At 41.0% G+C, this 18727-nt stretch overlaps 1 protein-coding gene across 2 annotated transcripts in view; it reads left to right on the forward strand.

Annotated features, from left to right (window-relative positions):
• The window catches only part of LOC122807796 (ubiquitin-like modifier-activating enzyme 1), a 2541412-nt gene that overhangs the window by 229005 nt on the left and 2293680 nt on the right, over positions 1-18727 (forward strand). For both annotated transcript variants that reach the window (XM_044078854.1, XM_044078853.1), the window contains exon 2: positions 16346-16407. In XM_044078854.1, coding sequence (XP_043934789.1) covers positions 16361-16407 — 47 coding nt within the window. In that variant the 5' untranslated portion in view covers positions 16346-16360. The remainder of the gene's footprint in view (positions 1-16345; positions 16408-18727) is intronic.

Below are 18727 nucleotides of genomic sequence, written 5' to 3' on the forward strand. Positions count from 1 at the left end.
CTCCTCTTTTGTTGAGTCTATCCACCAGTAGTATGGAGTAAGCTGGGGGTAGTATTTCATCATTTTTTGTATCTGGTTTAAGCCATGTTTCAGTGATTTTTATTTTGTCTGGGGAGTATGTGGCTAGAGTGGCATGGAGGATGTCTAATTTGTTGCCTATACTTCTAATATTAATGTTCATTAGCAATAGATCTGATTTTTTTCTGTTTAGGATTGGATTTGTAGGGGTGTTGAGACTACAGTAACTAGGAGGGTTGGTGTTATCTGAGAATGGTCCAGGGTTTGGGTGGATGTCGCCACTAAGCAGTAGCCTAGAGGCAATGTTGGTAAGTAATTTCAATCGTTTGTTAAGCTCATTATTGAACTGAGGGTTATAGTGACTATCTTTAGTAGGTATTATTTGGGTCTATGTTAGATGAACGAATTCTTAAAATGTCGAATATGACATGCTCAACAGTTTTTAAGTGAACATTTGTCTAACTGAAACCCCAGAATGTCGAAACAAGGAGTTTCGAAAAGTTATAGTTGGCCAGCCACCACAAAGCCAATGGCGGACAGCTAAAATGTACTGTACACTATTACAACCCCCCCCAAAAACAAACAAAAAATCAACAGACAAAATAAACTGGGGGTCTTTGCCCCCCACACCCCCCAACATGGGAGGCTATGCCCCCCACACCCCCCCACTTAAATATACCAACTCCAAGATCGCAGCACAGTGGAGGACTGTGATAACATTACACAGGGTGAACGTTGAGGCCGCACCACAGTGGAGGACTATAAGAATGGCTAGAAAGGGTGAACGTTCTGACGTCAGCTGTTGGCGTAGTGATGGCTGGCCAACTATAACTTTTCAAAACTCCTTGTTTCGACATTCCTGGGTTTCGCTTAGATGAACATTCGCTTAAAAGCTGTCAAGCATGTCATACTTGACATTTTAAGTGTTCGTTCATCTAATAGGGACCCTATTATTTTACGTTGAAAATGTTGGAGGCTAGTAATATTGTCAAGTATAGGAGAGATGGTGAGATATGTACATGTAGTATGGTAAGGTGGGTTAGTGGTATGATGAAATGTGGGTGTCTGGAATGTGTTGTGGTGATAAATAGTGAGGTGAGACAGTAATGTGAGTGTAGTAAGAATTGATAGGTGAAGCATGAGCATGTTGTAGGTCTAGGAGGTGCAACCAGGATAACAGGAAGTATGTGTAATTGGATGGATAGAGTGAGGGAGTATCAGCGTAGTAAATAAGAGTAGAAGCACTTGGGGTGGGTGGGATATGGGGGGCAGGGTAGGGGAGCAGAGTGAGCCTAAAGGGCGAATGGAGCAGCCAGAGCAAGCCCCAGCAGGAGGGAGTCCAAAAAAAGAAAATTAAATCATCTAGACTTTGTTGCATATTTGGTAGACATACATATATCCCCCATTGGTTCTTTTATGAATTGCTTATCCATTCTCTCTTCCTAGTCCTTATAGTTATCATGAAAGTTTCATAGGTAGGTACTAGGCTATCAGCCCTGGGGCCTATGTAAACCTAGCCAAAACGGTTCCCTGGCTTTCGCCACCCAAGAAAATTATTTTCCTGTGCCCCTGTCAAGCAGTGCCACAGAAGTGATCTCCGGGGTGAAATTTCTATTTCCCATCCAGTCGTCAAGATTTTTCTTAGAGAGCCAATGAGGAGATTTGCTTGACATGAATTGGTAGTTTGTTCCAGAGTATGGGAAGTCTCTGGGACAGGAATCTATCCCACCAGCATGTTCTGTTTATTGTGGTGACAAGGTTTAGGTCCCTGGACCATGTGGTTCAGAGAGATTGGGATTTATTTAAGTGTAGCCAGGGAAGCCCGCAGGATTTTTTGCAGGAGGGTGCAAACCCAGACAGCCCCCCCCCCCCCACTCAGCTCCCCACACACAGCCATTCCAGTGTCCCATTACTTGGCTATTATTCCGTAGTTGCCATATACACTGTTCAAAACTCTGTGTGCATATTGTTTTATGCTATACTTCTACAATGATTACAGATATTTGGATTTAATTTACAACTTTTATTTCAAATTTTATAGCATGAACACTGATAGACATTTGCTGAACAATGCAATACAGTCTTGCAATGAAAACAGACTTGACATTAAAACTTCTCTACCTTTGAAATTCTTATTCACTGAAACAGTGTTGAAACCCACATTCAAAGAAAATGCATCTGGCCAGTGGGCGGTTAAGTTTACCTTTGGGCTGTTCTCAAAACATAGGCCCCTTGCACACATGTTTAGGACCATGCAAAAATTATTTCATTCACCTTCCTGACTGTATTAAATTATAATGTATCATTAAATTATATCCCTTGTATAATATAGCACCACTTGTTAGAGCGTGTTTTAAGTTTATAGTTTTAAGCATTTTTGCAGTAAGCAATGAAACAAAGCATATGAACTAGTACTGACAAAGATGCCAATTCAGAAAATTTCAACCATAAAAGGCCACTTAAACTTCTGGCATTACAATCCACCAATATCCGTCAGTATGCACAATCTGCAGAAGTAGAAGTCATCTGAATAATTCCACATTAAAGAGATCTGAAAGTAATGAAGAGGTTGCTGCTAGAAAACAACTTTATATTTCAGTGTTTCATATACAAATTCAATGCCTGCTGCCCTTGAAGAATAAATTGCCACGTTACATTAAAAAATGGTAACCTGGTAATATTGCAATAGGGAATGGATGGCAAACTGAAAACAGGTTCATAGTTACTAGACATCTCATTCAAAGGAGGATATACTCAGGACTACAGCACTCCGCCCCCTTCCTGTGGGAGTAGAACCTACAGCCTTCTGCATTAAGACACAAGTATACTACCTGTTGTGCTAACACTGCTTTAAATTCTATACCACAACATTGATACCATTTGCTAAACAAAACAGCTGCACATTTTAAGTAGACTTAGCATGAACAGCAGTAAACTTCTCTTCCCTTGAACCTCACAATTCCTAGAAAATGCACTTGAATATAAATTCCACCTGCTAACTCTAACAGGGCATTTCACTCTCTCACACACGTACCTAGCCCTCTTAGTGGATGAAATCTGGGCAAAGCCTAAAATAGGGACAGATTATAAATACTGATTTCATGAACTTACAACATTTCTAGAATAACAAGATTTGTGTTAGTATGCACTTTTTCTAAAGAATATGAAGTCTAAAACTCAAATGTCTGTCATTTAGCAACTTCAGTCCTTTTTAGGAGGAACAGACAAAAATATGGGGCAAAAATCTGGACATTCTGCAAAAACCTGGGCAGCTGAGGGGCATGCTACCTCCCTCATATACACACACACACACACACACACACACACACACACACACACACACACACACACACACACACACACACACACACACACACACCTCTCAATCTCTTAGCACAAGAAATCTGACAAAGGCTGACCATTCATCTTCAGTACAAACGTCTTCTGGAATTCAAATCCATGTTTTTTGCGGAAGATGAAGATGTAAACAATCAAGTCACACAGACTTGACAGGTGTGCAACCTGACCAAAGGGTGTTTTTTCTTTAAGAAAGCCCTTAAAAAGAAATATATATTTTTTTTAATTAAAAGAAAATGTATCTGTCGGTCAGCCAGTGGGCCTTTTGCTGGAACTGGCTGTGATCCAGAGGGGTACACTTGCACCCCCTTGCACCTGCCTGCAGGCACCCTTGAGTGTAGCATGTCCAACAACTCTGGGTTTGACATAGCTTTGTATGTTAGGCAGAGAGCGCCTCTGAGTAGGTGATATGCAACAGAGTAGAGCTGGAGTTTTTTGAGACCATCTGTGTATGGAATCTGTTTGAGGCCGGTAATCCTCTTGGTGAGGTATTTCTGTTGCCTTTCCAATTGTTGTAGGTGTCCTGTGAGATACATGCCAAATGGGGCATTGTACTATATAATGGGTCTGATGAGGGATGTGTAGGGAGGAACAATGACCTCCTTTTTTCTCGAGGAGAACCCTTTTGTGATGAGGTGTGCCACATAGAAAGATTTTCTGATTACTGTGGCGATGTGGTTATCAAAGGAGAAACTACTGTCCACCTGTGTCCCGAGGTCTCTTATCACACTTGTGCTTAGTGAGCTACCGCCTATGTGGTAGTTCAAGGGTACCGAGTTTTTCCCAAAGGGGATGACAATGCACTTCTTGGCATTGAGCTTGAGGCCATGACTTTGACACCAAGCATCTGTCTCTGTGAGGCCCTTTTGTAGAATGTCAACATCATTAGATGATTCTGTTGTGGCTCCCAATTTGCAGTCATCTGCGAACTTTGTTAGCCAAAGACCTTCTGTGTTAGTCTGCACTTCAGAGAGGTAGATGCCGAACAGGAGAGGACCCAGGACTGAACCCTGTGGTACTCCACTTGTCACTGGTCAGAAGTCAGACTTCGAGTCGACTACATTTACTGTGTGGGTTTTGTCAGTGAGCCAGTTGGCAACTCATCTTGTGACATAGGGATTTATACCCAGTTTAGTGAGTTTATCTATAATTCCAGAGTGGGGGATGGTATTGAAAGCCTTGGTGAGGTCAAGATAGACTGTGTGCACTACTTTGTCCTCGTCTACAGCTCTAGTGACTGCTTCAAAGAAGTCAGTCAGGTTTAGTAGACATGATCTACCTTTTACAAACCCAAACTGAGTGGGGTCCAGGGTTTGACGGTTACCTATGTCTTTGTTTATAAGTTCCAAGGCCTTGCAGACCAGGCTCATCAGGCTATTGGGGCAGTAGTTTCCAGGGTCTGTGGTGGCACCCCCTTTGTCGAGTGGGATAATCGTTGCTGTGCACCATTCAGTAGGCACATAGCCTGAGGTGAGGCTATGATTGAACATGGTACTTGGGTGGGGTGCCAGTTTGTTCTGTAGTTCGTGCAGTACGCAGCCTGGGATGTTGTCTGGTCCCATGGATGATGTGTTCTTGGCTTTGGAGAGTGCGGTCTTTATTTGTTCATTCACAATTACAGGGGCTTTGCATTCTTTCGGTATTAAGATGGGCCCTTTGGAGGGTGAAAGGGGGGTAAAGTTAGCACTGAACCTATCTGCCAGGATGTTGGTAATATCAGTTGGTTCTGTATATTTAGTGCCTTTGTGCTGTAGCTCAGATCAGATCTGAGTGTTGCCATTGAGATTCTTGACATAACTGTAGAATGCTTTGTGGTTGTCTTTGGAATCAGTGGTGATTTTATTTTCATAACTTTCTTTGGAGTATTTTATGAGGGATCTCAGCTTCTTGCTGAGGCTGACCAGGGAGTTCCTCTACTCTTGGGATTTTACTCTTTTTTTTTTTGCAACAGCATCTTCCTTCTGTTGTAGAGTTTGTTTATGGCAGGGGACCACTAGATTGGCTTCATTTTTTTTGGAGGATAGTGTCTTGGTTCTGTTGGGGATGGCACGATCCATGCACTCGTGTATGTGCTTATACAGTGCATTTGTGTAAGATTCAGCAGTCATACCTCTATTTTCCGTCTGCATGGGTGTCGTGAAGTTTTTTGCATGCTCTACTAATCATTCCCTTTTTACCAGTAGATTCTCTTCTAGATTCTTTTAAAAACTCTACCAGTGCTGATCTTTGGCTTTGGATCCCCCAATTTCTTTCTCTTTGCTTATACTCCAATATCAGTCCGTGATAGGGAAGGCAATCTTTCTCTTGCACTGCAAATAAATTCTTGACCTCTTCCCATTCTATTACCTTTCCCTCTCTTATTATTTGCTCCCAATACCTTGGTTCTTTTCTCAGTGTTCTCCAATAAATTCCAGCCCCCTCTTGCCTATTGTTTGTATCCCTAACTGTAGTGATCCCTATTGGCAGAATCTCCTTTCTCCATTCCCGTGTTGGCTTAGTTCTTAGAATATTTTCTGTTATTTAATGATTATAATATTCTGTAGGGTTATTGTTCTCCTTAAGGATCTGCATCCAAAATCCCCATTTCTTCTTGTTTATTGAGGTTCTCCCCATTTCATCAACATCCCTTTCTACTTTGAATTATAGGTTTGTGCTTGTGCAATGTATAGGAGCCTTAACTGTGTAGCTCTGAAATACCAGTTCAAATCAGGTAATTCCAAAATGCCTCGTTCAGTTGGAAGACTCAGCTTATCCCACCTGACTCTTGCCATCTTCCCTCCCAGATAAAATCATTCAGCTCTTTATTAATTGATATCTACAACTTCTCCTCTGGTTGATAAAAATATGCCTGACCTGTGTATAAATATAAAACTTAAGGGACTAAAAACATGTTAACTGCTTGTATCTTGCTATCCATATCCATATAACAGAGCTTCCATTTTTCTCAGTTTTTGTATCATCTTTTGTTTCGTCTCTTCCCACATATCCTTAGCTACCACACCAGAATCCTTTGTAATCCATAATCTTAAATATTTCATTTTATCATGTTTCCCTAAATATGGATATTTCTGAACCAATTTGTGGGTGGGTACATAATTTATTGCTATTGTCTTTGTTTTAGCTTCATTAATGTATCTCAAAAAGATCTGAAACTGCCCCAAAATGTTCACAATACTGAAATGTCCTTTTCTGGTTTTATCAGGTATAAAATAATATCATCTGCAAATAGAGCCAGCTTTTCTTGACTACCATACCAATTATATCCTTGAATTTCTAAGTCTCTTGTTTTTTTTTTTTTTTTTGCCAGTGGTTCTAAATGTAGTACAAATAACAAAGGGGAAAGAGGACACCCCTGCCTGGTCCCTCTACTCAAACAGAAATTATCAGACAGGAATCCACCTACTTTCATTTTTGCCTCCGATCCCTCATATATCCTCTTAATCAGCCTTATAATTTTATCAGGGAATGCAAATGCTTCCATTGCCCTGCTCATAAAGTCCCAACTTACTCTGTGAAATGCTTTCTCTGCATCAAGACCCACCAACAACAATGGTATTTTCTTCCGTCCATTCATCTTCCCTGTAGATCATCAGTGTTCTGCTAAGGTCAAATGTTTGCCTCCCCTCCACAAAACCACACTGATACATATCTATCAATATTAACATCACTTTTGCCATTCTTTTAGATGTTATAGACATAAGCACTTTATAATCTTTAGGATTGAAATGGGCCTCTATGAACCTGGATCTGATGGTTCTTTACCCTCTTTAGGTATTACAGCCACCGCCGCTTTCTTTCATTATGTCGATGCTTCTCCTCCTGTTAAAGTACTGTTGAACAAAACCTTCCAGATCTTTACCAGTTTTTCCCTCCTAGCTTCCAAACTTCCATGGGAATGCCATGTATTCCTGGGGACTTTCCTGTGGATTGGTTATACATCACCACTTTTATTTCATCTCTTCCTGTCCTGTTAGTAGAGCCTCATCTTCCTCTAACCTAAGCATACTTAATTCTATCATAAACCTTTCCATTTGTACATTTTCTTGATCTCCATATGTCTCTGCTTTGTACAGACTTTCATAACATTTCCAGAATATTTCTAGTACCTGTATAGGATGTCTAGTTATCTTCCTTGCTATAGGCTCCCTAAGCTTAGCAACAGCCCTTTCTACTTTCTGTTGCCTGAGTCGTTGCACTAAAAGTTTTTGTGTTCTGGTGTTATCAAAAAACAGTTGCTTAACAGTAATCTTTCTAAGCTTGTGCATATTATCGAGGTAATCCCTTATTTTCTGCCTAGCATTCTGCAGTTGATCCTCTTCTTGTTCTGTGAGATTCCCCTGATTCTGCAATACTTTAACATTTGTCAGTCCCTCTAAATAATTCTTGCTACTTCTTAACCATATCTCTCTTTCTTTTATTTCTACCCTATTTTTAAACTTTGCCTTAATTGCATCCTACTTCCTAGGTATATTTTCAGAAGTAATTTCTGTCCTCTCTAACATACCTGAATAATCTCCACTACCCGTTCCTTAAATTCCTCTTTTTTCACCAGATAGGTGGGAATGCACCAGTATTTCATTTTCATTTAATTACCTTGTGTTTTTATTTTTATTATTAGCACATAATCTGATATAGTTATTAGATGCATGTCAAAACCTTCAATTGCATACACATATTCCTGTGAAATATAAGATGTTCTTTGTGTTTCACTGTTGCAGTTATTACATTTGAGTAATCTGCTGGCAGGTTGCCCTCAGTCGGCCTGATTAACAAAGTCTTGGGTCCTGCGTCAGTTGCTGTCCCTTCTTCCATAACGTCAGGTCGTCGGGGGTATAAAACGTGCAGCCGACGCCATTACATCAGTCTTTCTTGCCGTGCAGTGCCTGAAGCAGAAGCAGTTCGCAAATGCCAGTTGGCCGACCCCTGAAATTTTCATTTTCGAGTTTTAGAACCGAAGTCTTCAACTTAAAGCTAAGTACCCCATTAGGGAAACTTTTTCTTGCTCCTTACCGATGTCAGTAAAAGTTAATAATTGAATTACTCGTGGAAAGCAAATACCTCATAAAGATTTTCATTCGTACTGTATTCCTTGCCTAGGCCCTGACCACAACGTACCTTGCTGTCGGTTTTGTGCTTTATTTAATCAGCGCACTATTCGTCGTCGGTATATTTTTGCTTCTAAATATTTCGGTTCTCGGTTTAATTATCCAGAAATGTCATCGGTTAGCCATCCGACTACAGGAATTCCGAAAAAATGCAAAGATAAAGACAGAGACTGGCTGCCGAGGTCCAAAACTGCCAACAATGCTTCTCCTAAGCCAGTCGCCAGTTTGCTGGTACTCAGTGAAGCGCTTTCGCAGCCCCTGATATCTGCTATTTCTGATTCGCAGGCCTCTATTGAGACCCATTCGGAGTCCAGTATGCTGCGAGATACTTCAACTATGGAACCCGCGGATGTCTTACCTTGGATGGGTCCGGAGCCGCTGTGCAGGCACCGGCTTCTGAGGGTGTATTCAGGCCTACAGACTTGCATATTAAAACGACACCTCCTTCTTTACTAAGGCCTAAATCTTGATCCATGTCTAAAAAAACAACGCCCAGACCACATGCTCAGGCCCCTATGCCTAAAAACAAATGATAAAAATGGCTGAAGATCTAATAATTCTAATCAGGAGTAGTCAACCCCCCCCCCCCCAAGAGGCCTAGGGCTGAGCTTGATTATGAATCTTCTGATCAAGAGTCTGTTTCCTCTGACTCTTTTGATGACCTGGATTTGTCCATACCTACTTATAAGGACTCTGATGCAGAGGAGTCCATTCTCTCTGCTTTCCCTCCTGATGATTTTTTCTTTTGGGGAAACTTTACATACTTTAAGGGAGCATTTTCACTGGGAAATCCAGGAATTTTCTGATTCAAAAAAGAGACTTAGGGCTTTCCTTCTCCTATCTCAGCATAGGCCTTCAGCTATTCCTCCTGTACTAGACATTGTCGATGATGTTTTCTTGGAATCCAGTTTGGCTCCTGATTCCCTGCCTCCTGCTCCTAGTAAACCTGACAGATACTACAGGGTTCCTGAGTCCCACAAGTTCCTTTTCAAAAATCCTGTTGCAGATCCAGAGACTGTTGCTCAGGGGCCCAAGGGCATTAAGGCTTCTACTGCTAAAAATCCTACCCCTTCTGATAGAGACTCCAGGATGCTGGATAGATGGGGTAAGAAGGTTTATACTTCTGCTACCTTGACAATCAGACCTTTAAACTGCCAATTTAATATATTAAAATATCAGCAACATGTTATTGGACTGCTTAAACAGAAAATGATGTTGATTCCTGACTGTGTGGAAAATAAAGATTTACAGGACTTAATGCATTCTGCTGAGCAAGTTGAAAAACCTACTTTGCAATGTGGTTTTGATTCTTTAGAGCCCTCTTGCAGGGCTGCTGTTACTGGGTCTGTGCGTAGAAGGCATGCTTGGCTTAAGTAGCAATCTTTGCATGATCATGTTAAAGCTAAATTGTTGGATGCTCCTTTAAATCAGGTCCGCCTGTTTGGCAACAAGGCTGAAGAAGTTCTTAAAAAGATGGAAGATAAAGCTAAATCTATGCAAACTGTTAAAGATTTCTTACAAGTGCAACCTCCTAGATTTAGTAGGCACTGACCTACTAAGAATTGGTCCTTTCCAGTTCCTTCCAGGTCTTCTCAAGCCAAACCCAGACACAGCAAAAACCCCAGGTTTCAGTCCCAGGGGACTCTCAGAACCAAGCAGTGGGGGCCCTCCACTTCCAAATCTGGAAATAAGACAACCCCCTATGGTAAACAGTGTCAATGACTTCCTTTTAAAATTCCCAAGCACTTATCTTTTGACTGCCCCTTTGGGGGGAAAGATTGCTCTTCATGCAAAGAACTGGGAACTCATAACCCAGGACAAATGGGTTTTAAATATAGTGTCCCAGGGATACAGATTTCATTTCCACACATTGCCAACACCAAATGAGTGGCCAGACTTGCCCCCAAATCAGTGGGCAGAGGCTCAAAAACAAGTACTTTCCCTCTTAAGCATGGGGGCTATTCAACTGGTACCAGAAGAGGAAAAGGGACAAGGTTTCTACTCCAGGCTTTTTCTGGTACCCAGAAAAGACAAATCATGGCGTCTTATCCTGGACCTGTCTACTCTAAACACCTTTTTGGCCATTCCAAAATTCAAGATGCTGACTCTTCAGTTGCTTCCTATGCTAGGCAAAGACACCTGGTTGGCAACACTAGATTGAAAAGAAGCATACCTGCACATCCCAAGCAGGGAATCTTGCAGAAGATACCTATGCTTCAAAGCAGGCTACACGCACTATCAGTTCTCTGCACTGCCCTTTGGCTTGTCTACTGCACCCATGGTATTCACAAAGTGCCTGGCTCCAGTTATTGCATTTTGCTGGCAAAGAAGTATTCAAATATACCCATACCTGGATGATTGTCTAATTCAAGCAGAAAGCCAGGGCATACTTTTAAATCATCTGGCGTTTGTAAAAAGGGTTCTAACTTGTCTGGGGTACACCATAAATGAAAAGAAATCACAACTGGTACCCTGTCAACAAATGACATTCCTGGGAGCAAGCTTGAATGCAACTTCCCAGATGGCTTACCTTATGCCAGAAAAGCAAATTCATTTGGTAACCTATTTCAAACAAATGGCCACAAAAACCCTGCTATCTACAAGACAACTACTGCAAGCCTTGGGGTTCATGGCCTCATGCATTCTTCTAATTCTATATGCAAGACTGCATATAAGGAAACTACAGTGGTATCTAAAAAGCCTATGGCGTCAACATTCTCACAGCCTGGAAACAATGATTCCTATCATACCTTGCCTATGCCTAGAGTTCCTCTGGTGGGCAGAGGCCTGCCACCAAAGCAAGGGACTACCATTCACACTACCCAACCCCCTCAGACTATGCATGGGGGGCTCACCTGACAGGGAAGTGCATTCAGGGCAAATGGAACCCAAGTCAAATGCACCTACATATCAATCAAAAAGAAATGTTAGCTGTACAGAATGCTCTGACAGCCTTCAAGGACTACATTCTTCCAGGACAACTAATGGTAAAGACGGACAACACCACGGTTATGTGGTACATAAACAAGCAAGGGGGTACACATTCCTTCACCCTCTGCAGACTATCCATGGCATTGTGGAACACAGCCTTGAGCTACCAAGTGCACCTACAAGCTCAATTCCTGCCAGGAAAATTAAATACATTGGCAGACGGACTAAGCAGAAACCTCATGGACCCACACGAGTGGAAACTAGAACCAAGGATTTTCAACATGTTGACAAGTGAATGGGGGAGCCCAGACATAGATCTATTTGCCTCCCCCCAGAACTACCAGTTGGACAAGTTTTGCACAAGGACTCCCCACAAACAAGCCTGAAAAGTGGATGCTTTGTCCTTCAGCTGGAAAACCCTACTAGTCTACACCTTCCCCCTGCTACCTCTGCTCTCCAAAGTTCTACTAAAAGTCAAACAGAACAAACCAAGGATGATCTTGATTGCTCCAGACTGGCTGTGCCAACACTGGTACCCCTCCTGTGCAGTGTGTTGCAGTTATCTCCATGGCACCTGCCTCAGACCCCTTCCCTGCTGTCCCAGCAGGAGAACAAGTTGCAGCCTGGCTAATCACTTAAATTCACCCTTATCATCCTTCAGCAAACCTGTGATGGATGTCATCTTAGAGGCAAGGAGACCTAGTACTAGAAAATCTTATGCTGACAAACGGAAAAGATTTTGTGCCTGGAACCAATCTCAAGGGATGAGCACAGCAGCGCCCAATTTACCTCAGATTTTGCAATACTTAACTGAGATGCTTCACAAGGGCCTTTCTTTTTCCTCCATTAAAATCCACACCTCAGCCATTTCAGCTCATTGTAACACAGAACCTCCCCTCTTCTCTCATCCTCTGCTCAAGCAGTACCTCAGAGGGGCCAAAAACAGACCACCCAGGAGAGCTCCAGCCCCTGCCTGGGACCTTAACTTTGTATTGGAGAAACTCACTCTACCTCCTTTCGAGTCAGCTGCTACTGCAGACTTAAAATTTCTTTCTTGGAAAACAGCCTTCCTTGTTTATAAATATGTTAAATGGAAGTGGACCTAATATTAACCGCTTACTGCCTATTTAGACAAATAGCTATTGAACCAGGAGAGGGTGGAGGAGGCTAGACCTAGAGTGGAAAGCTTTTAGAATAAAGTGTTATGTGAGACTGTATTGAATGCTTTTGATTTGTCTAGGAATAGGAAGGAGACCAGATTGCCTGTGTTTCTGTTTTATTTATAATATCATTACATTTCAAGAAGAGCTATTTTGGTACTGTGATTGGGCTAAAATGTATGTTGGGAGGTGGAGAGAAGTTCATTGGCTGTTAGATAACAGAGTAGTTGGGAATGAATGCACTTTTCTAGAATTTTGATTTTGGAGACAGAACTGTGCTAGGTCTGTATTTTAAGTGGTCTGTATAAGGACCACCTTTATGTAGGGTAAGTAAATATGTATGTATGCTTTTTACAAATGGATGGTAAGTAACATTCAAGGATGGATCTGTTTATTAGATTGGATATTGGGTTGTCATCAGCTAGGCTAGTACATTTCAGCTTTGGCAGTTTTTTTATGGTAGAGGATGAGATAGGTTTGAGTATGAATAGATTTGGGGAGAACTTATTTTTTTTAAGTGAGGATACAGACTGAAGAAAGTTATTAAAGTTGGTTGCTATGATAGCTGAGGTTTGACCAGGTGAAGGTCTGGGTTGTGCACTATTACCTGAGTTTAGTAATAAACTTATGGATATGTTCAAGTTGCAAGAGAGACTCCAGATCTGGCAATTTCTTGTTAAGACTTAGGACATTGAGAAGACCTACTGTGACGTACCCTGATTTGGAGTCTGATTTTGCTGTATTTTCTTCTGTTACACTGGGATGTCCAGCAGCTGGACCGTACATTTAAAAGGCATAAAGGGTAGTGAATGTTTTATTTAGGTAGTACATAGAAGCCATGCAATGAGATGGAAGAAATACTTTGCATACTGAATCCCCATAGCATGACAACAACTACTAAGGCAATTATCTTTTATTTGTATTAAGATATAATTCTGGGTGAAAGCAGGATTCCACTCAAGACCAGGATCTTGTATTTTATTTTATTTGCTTACTGGTGATATACCTCTCAAATGTCCAGATTTTTGCAGAATCTTCAGATTTTTGCCTGATGTTTATGCTCTGTTCCTCATAAAATCTGTAGTTTTCTAGAAAATCATGGAGGATGGAAGTCACAAAATGACAGACATTCAAGTTTCAGAGTTATGATTCAGAAAATGCATGTTAATGCAAAACCTTTTATTCTATCATCTTTCTAAGTTGATAACAGAAATATTTAAAATGTGCCCTTATTTTTTGACTTTGTCTAGATTTCTTGGGCTAAGAGGTTGAGAGGTATGACCAGAGTAGAACAGTGATCTCCATGGAACTCTTTCAGACGGTGCCCAATAGCACTGTCTGTAAATATGAGTAAGTCACTTAACCACATTTAGGCAATGGAGGCTGAAGGAATCAAACCCTGGACCACTAGACCATAGGAAAGAGGTCATTAATAGTTCCTTAATCCTCTGCCCCAAGTGTCAGACAGTTTGTTTGCATGCATTTGGCACATGCATAGTGGACTTGAACACCCAAATGAGTGACTACAAGATCATAATCATATCTGCTTGGTTTGAGTGACTGTATAGCCCTTGTAACATCCCAAATACTGATGTGGGCAGGCAACTAACTGTATTTATTCCCTCATGCCACCATGTAAGCATGGAGTCAATGTGTTTGGTAACAGACTCATTAGTTATTAGGATATTTGCATTTGCAGTCATGAAATTTGTGGCAGCATATGGTTTACTGATTGCAGCTTGGTGACTCTTTACTACACATACGTAAAGTGATATAATGTGTGGGCTGAAGCATTGTTTTCCTAGTTCTCTGGGACTTGTGGCGTGACCTCAGCATATGTATGTTTAGTATGTCTGTGTTAAAATGTGGGTGGTAGTATGTGGTGCCCACAGACCATCTTGTTTGTTCATAGGCTCATAGATTAGTACTAGGCTAACTGCCCTTGTGGGCCATTTTTAAGCCTAACCAATTACCCTATGTGAGAATCAAACCCTACATTCAAGTGGGGGGGGGGGGCACGGCCCCCTACAAGGAGGGGTATGGGTGGCGAAGCCCCCCACTTAAAATAGTGTTTTTTTTTTTTTTGTTTTTTTTTTTGGGAACAGCAAATTTTTTTCCCTGGGTAAAAATTCACTGTTCTGGCTGTTTGCTTTTTTTTTCGTTCTTTTGTGGTCAATATAACAGCGGTCGATCTTTTGATCGTTCGCTGTTATAACATAGATCCTCATTATCTAGGTGCTTAATTACTTTTCTTTTGCATCTGTACTTTTGTTTACTTGCTACCTTTAAAACTACTATCGTATTAAAATGCATTTTAGTGCTTTAATTTCTTCTTTTTTAACTTTACATTTTTGTAATATATTTTCAATTAAAAAATCTGAAATTCAGGCAATGAAATGTGAAGATTAAACAATATATGTAGCATTTGTAAAAATTCTGATAAAAGTAACAACAGTAACTGCACATAATAAATACAAAACCTTCATTTAATTGGTGACACAATGAAGGTTATTCAGAAGTGTTGTAGTGCACTGTGTTAACTTGTTCCTGGCAGGCTTGCACAGTGTGATACATGTTTCTAATTCCGAAACCTCAGTAGCTTTGGAACAATTTGCTATAGCAGGTAGATAATTCTACAGTGGTCTACCATATGTTGATGTGTACAAATCTGATAGTCCCAAGGTGTGCCTAGTGCAAATTAATCATGTCTGCTTCCTCAGAGATTGGCACAACATGATAGAGTGCTGTTTTGGGACTGAAATACTGAGTATGTAGTACACCACTGCTGTCTGTGGCAGGAGTCAGGCTGTTAGCATCACAGCTGGTTAAACTGCCAATTTGTACACATGTGGGTGCAGGTGTGCATGCCCTTGTGTGTGTTTGTGTGTACTTGTGCAAGTGTGTGTGTGTGTGTGTGTGTGTGTGTGTGTGTGTGTGTGTGTGTGTGTGTGTGTAGGGGAGCGATTGGGGCTGCCTCAGTGTTAACTGATCTCCCAAACCGCAAACACACTAAAACCGAAGCAAAGAAAACCCACACCCCCTTCACTAAGTATATCCACTCCGAGATTGCACTACCGCGGAAGCAAGCGACAAAGGACAGCATGCTGGTCAAGTGGTTACTTACTGTTAGTGTTTTGTCGGTGTTCTGGACGGTCGGTCTTCTTAGATGTTGGGTTTTTCATCTCAGTCTTTTGGACTTCGGTAAGTAGGATTTTGGGTTTCTAAACGGGACCCATGTATGTATGCATGCATATTTGTAGGTGTCTGTGCTGCTATGTTGGTTGGACTGTTAGGAGGTAACTACTCTGTGCTCAATTAAGAGGCCTGCAAATGAGTTGCTAATGATTTTTTTCTCCATGTGGTTCTTGCCTGTCTCTGAATCACCACTTTATGGTGTAGGGATACTAGAGCTCACCAGCAAAGCACTGCTATCATTACCGCAGTAATGTTTGTGAATACACCCCCACTTAGAGTTTCTGTGTTTATTCAAAAGCCTTTTGTGTATGGTGCTTTGCATAGTTTCTATTTTAAGTGTTTTTAAATGCCCTGGTCATACGCAGAAACTACTGTATAAATAATAGTACAATGCCAAATCACTTGTAGGTAGCATGTATTTATGAAAGAGAGGTTATAACTCAAAGTAAAACATACTTATTTTAAATATCAAAACTGCTACTATATTATGTTCTACTTAATGGCATGCATTTAGTTTCTTCTTTTGATTATTTGTTTCTATTTGCTTATATAGTTAGCCTTTTCTAAATTATATTTCAGGCAGAGAGAAGAAACATGTCAGACACTCATACCATTGATGAAGGCCTGTACTCCAGACAGCTGTAAGTATGTCACAAATTGCAAACAGCACTACATCGATGTCATATTAGCATGGAAATCATGTGTGTGTGTCTAAGGACCAGTGAGTCAATAAGTGAGATGGTAGCTATGTTTACTTCCTGAAACTCAGTTCTCACAACATCTTGTAGCATGCTGTCTTATTTAGAAATATGTCAATGTTCTAGGAACACACTAAGATTTTTTTAAATAATTTTAAAATAATAGCTGTATACAGTATAATTGCTGTGCAGCAGGTTGTAGCTAGCAGAGTAGTTGTTATGCTGTTATCAGAGAATCCTAATGCATCACCCAGCTGCCATATGGCTTTCTGCCACGGTGGTTGTCATGGACAAGTAATATCTGCATCTGTGCTTCTGTGGATTATTTATCACAGTAAACGATTGCATGTGGATGTCACTGTAGCATTCACTCCCCTAAGTTAAAGTCTGTTCATAACTGTTATTTATAGGTATATGTGTTGATATGAGCCAGTGAGCAGTAAATGACCAGAGGGACGCTCTGTAGACAATAAACCTGACTAGGTATCTGCAGTGATTAGATATGTGGGCACTGACCCTGATTCAGTGAATGACCAGAGGAACGCTCTGTAGACAATGAACCTGACTGGGTATCTGCAGTGGTTAGATATGTGGGCACTGACCCTGATTCAGTGAATGACCAGAGGAACGCTCTGTAGACAATGAACCTGACTGGGTATCTGCAGTGATTAGATATGTGGGCACTGACCCTGATTGTTATTCTTTTGGCCAGTAGTTAATAGTTCTGATATTTATTAGTTTTTTTGTTGTTGGTTAACTGGGTAGAGGGGCTGTCTACAGTCCCTTTTCAGCATTGAGCATAAGTTGCTGGTCAAGAATTCCCTTTGTATGAAATGATTATCAGTCCTAATGATTCCATATTAAGATACTTTTTTGATTAGTATTTTTAAGTAGTATTTCTGACAACTTTGGTTTTCTTTGTAGTGCCGTCAGACAAAGATCACGTGTGTGTGTGTGTGTGTGTGTGTGTGTGTGTGTGTGTGTGTGTGTGTGTGTGTGTGTGTGTGTGTGTGTGTGTGTGTGTGTGTGTGTGTGTGTGTGTGTTCCCAGCTGTGAGTCATTCTCACTGGCTGTGTCTAGATCTGGTAGTTGCACTTGTATGTTATCTTCTAGGGCTGTTCTTTTATGTTTCCAGAAATGCATCGTTCCTTTCCAGTGCTGGAAACGGGAGTTTATTTTTTAACATTGTTCAGTAATATTAGACATTTGGTATCCTTTAACAATGAGCCCATGTTTCTTCCACATTATAGTTCCATTAGTCTCTATTTTTGACGACATCTTACCTGTTAGATGGTCTTGTCTTCTCTGTTATCTTCTCCCCATTCTTATATAGAGGGAAGAGAGGGGTGGTGGTGGTGGTTACATATTCTGGCTGCTGTCATGCATCCTCAGGGAGTATTTCATTTCACGACACCCCCTTAAAAGGTCCCACTGGTATATTTTCACATAGTCCTTGGAATTCTGGACAGTGAAATGCTAAATCTGAATGTTATGATAAAGTGCCACTTTGCAGTCCCCCCAGACATCCATAAGGGCACTGCATTGATGTTGGGGTTCCTATTTCCCAACTCTGGAGACGCATGTGAACCTTTGGCTGCAACCTCATTCCTGTTCTCTTCTCCACTAATCAAGCCCAGATCACTAGCACTGCAAACAGGCGCTGCATCTCTGTGCGATCAGGGCAGAGGTCCCCTTACTCTACAGCTGGAGAGAACTCCCGTGGAATTAAGTTGCCATTTCATAAGACACTGGCAGCTGCCCATCTAACAAGGGTCTTAAGTGTCTTGTTATCTTAAGAAATAAAAACATAGTATATTTTAACATGCATGTAGAAAATAGTCTCTGGTCTTATCCATATGCCTTCTCACCTGACCCTTCATAAGTGATGCGCCATCATTGCCTGCACTTTCTCTACAGTTTTAAGGCCAATATCTTCTGCATTTTGCAGATACGATTTTACTCACTAAGTCTTAGCACAAATGAAGTAAGTATGTAAAACCTTTCATCATTTTTCAGTTTGCTTTTGGATAATGTTTGTATTGTTATGTTTTGGCTATTTGTTAACATTCTAGTCTCAGACTTCTTCATAACTTCTAGGAGATATCAAGCATGAACTGTTAGTGGCATACATTATGTGCAGTACTGTTAAGAAGGGTGATTTTGTAGCCATTGTAAAAAATCCTTTGTGTGACATGTTCACGCCATTATTTCAGCCTGATTGCAGACTTGTATATCTTCAAATTACATTTATGCATCAAAGCAT

This window comes from Protopterus annectens, chromosome 7.part1, assembly GCF_019279795.1.
Source record: "Protopterus annectens isolate FY-2018-M chromosome 7.part1, PAN1.0, whole genome shotgun sequence".
Classification (NCBI taxonomy): Eukaryota; Metazoa; Chordata; order Ceratodontiformes; family Protopteridae; genus Protopterus; species Protopterus annectens.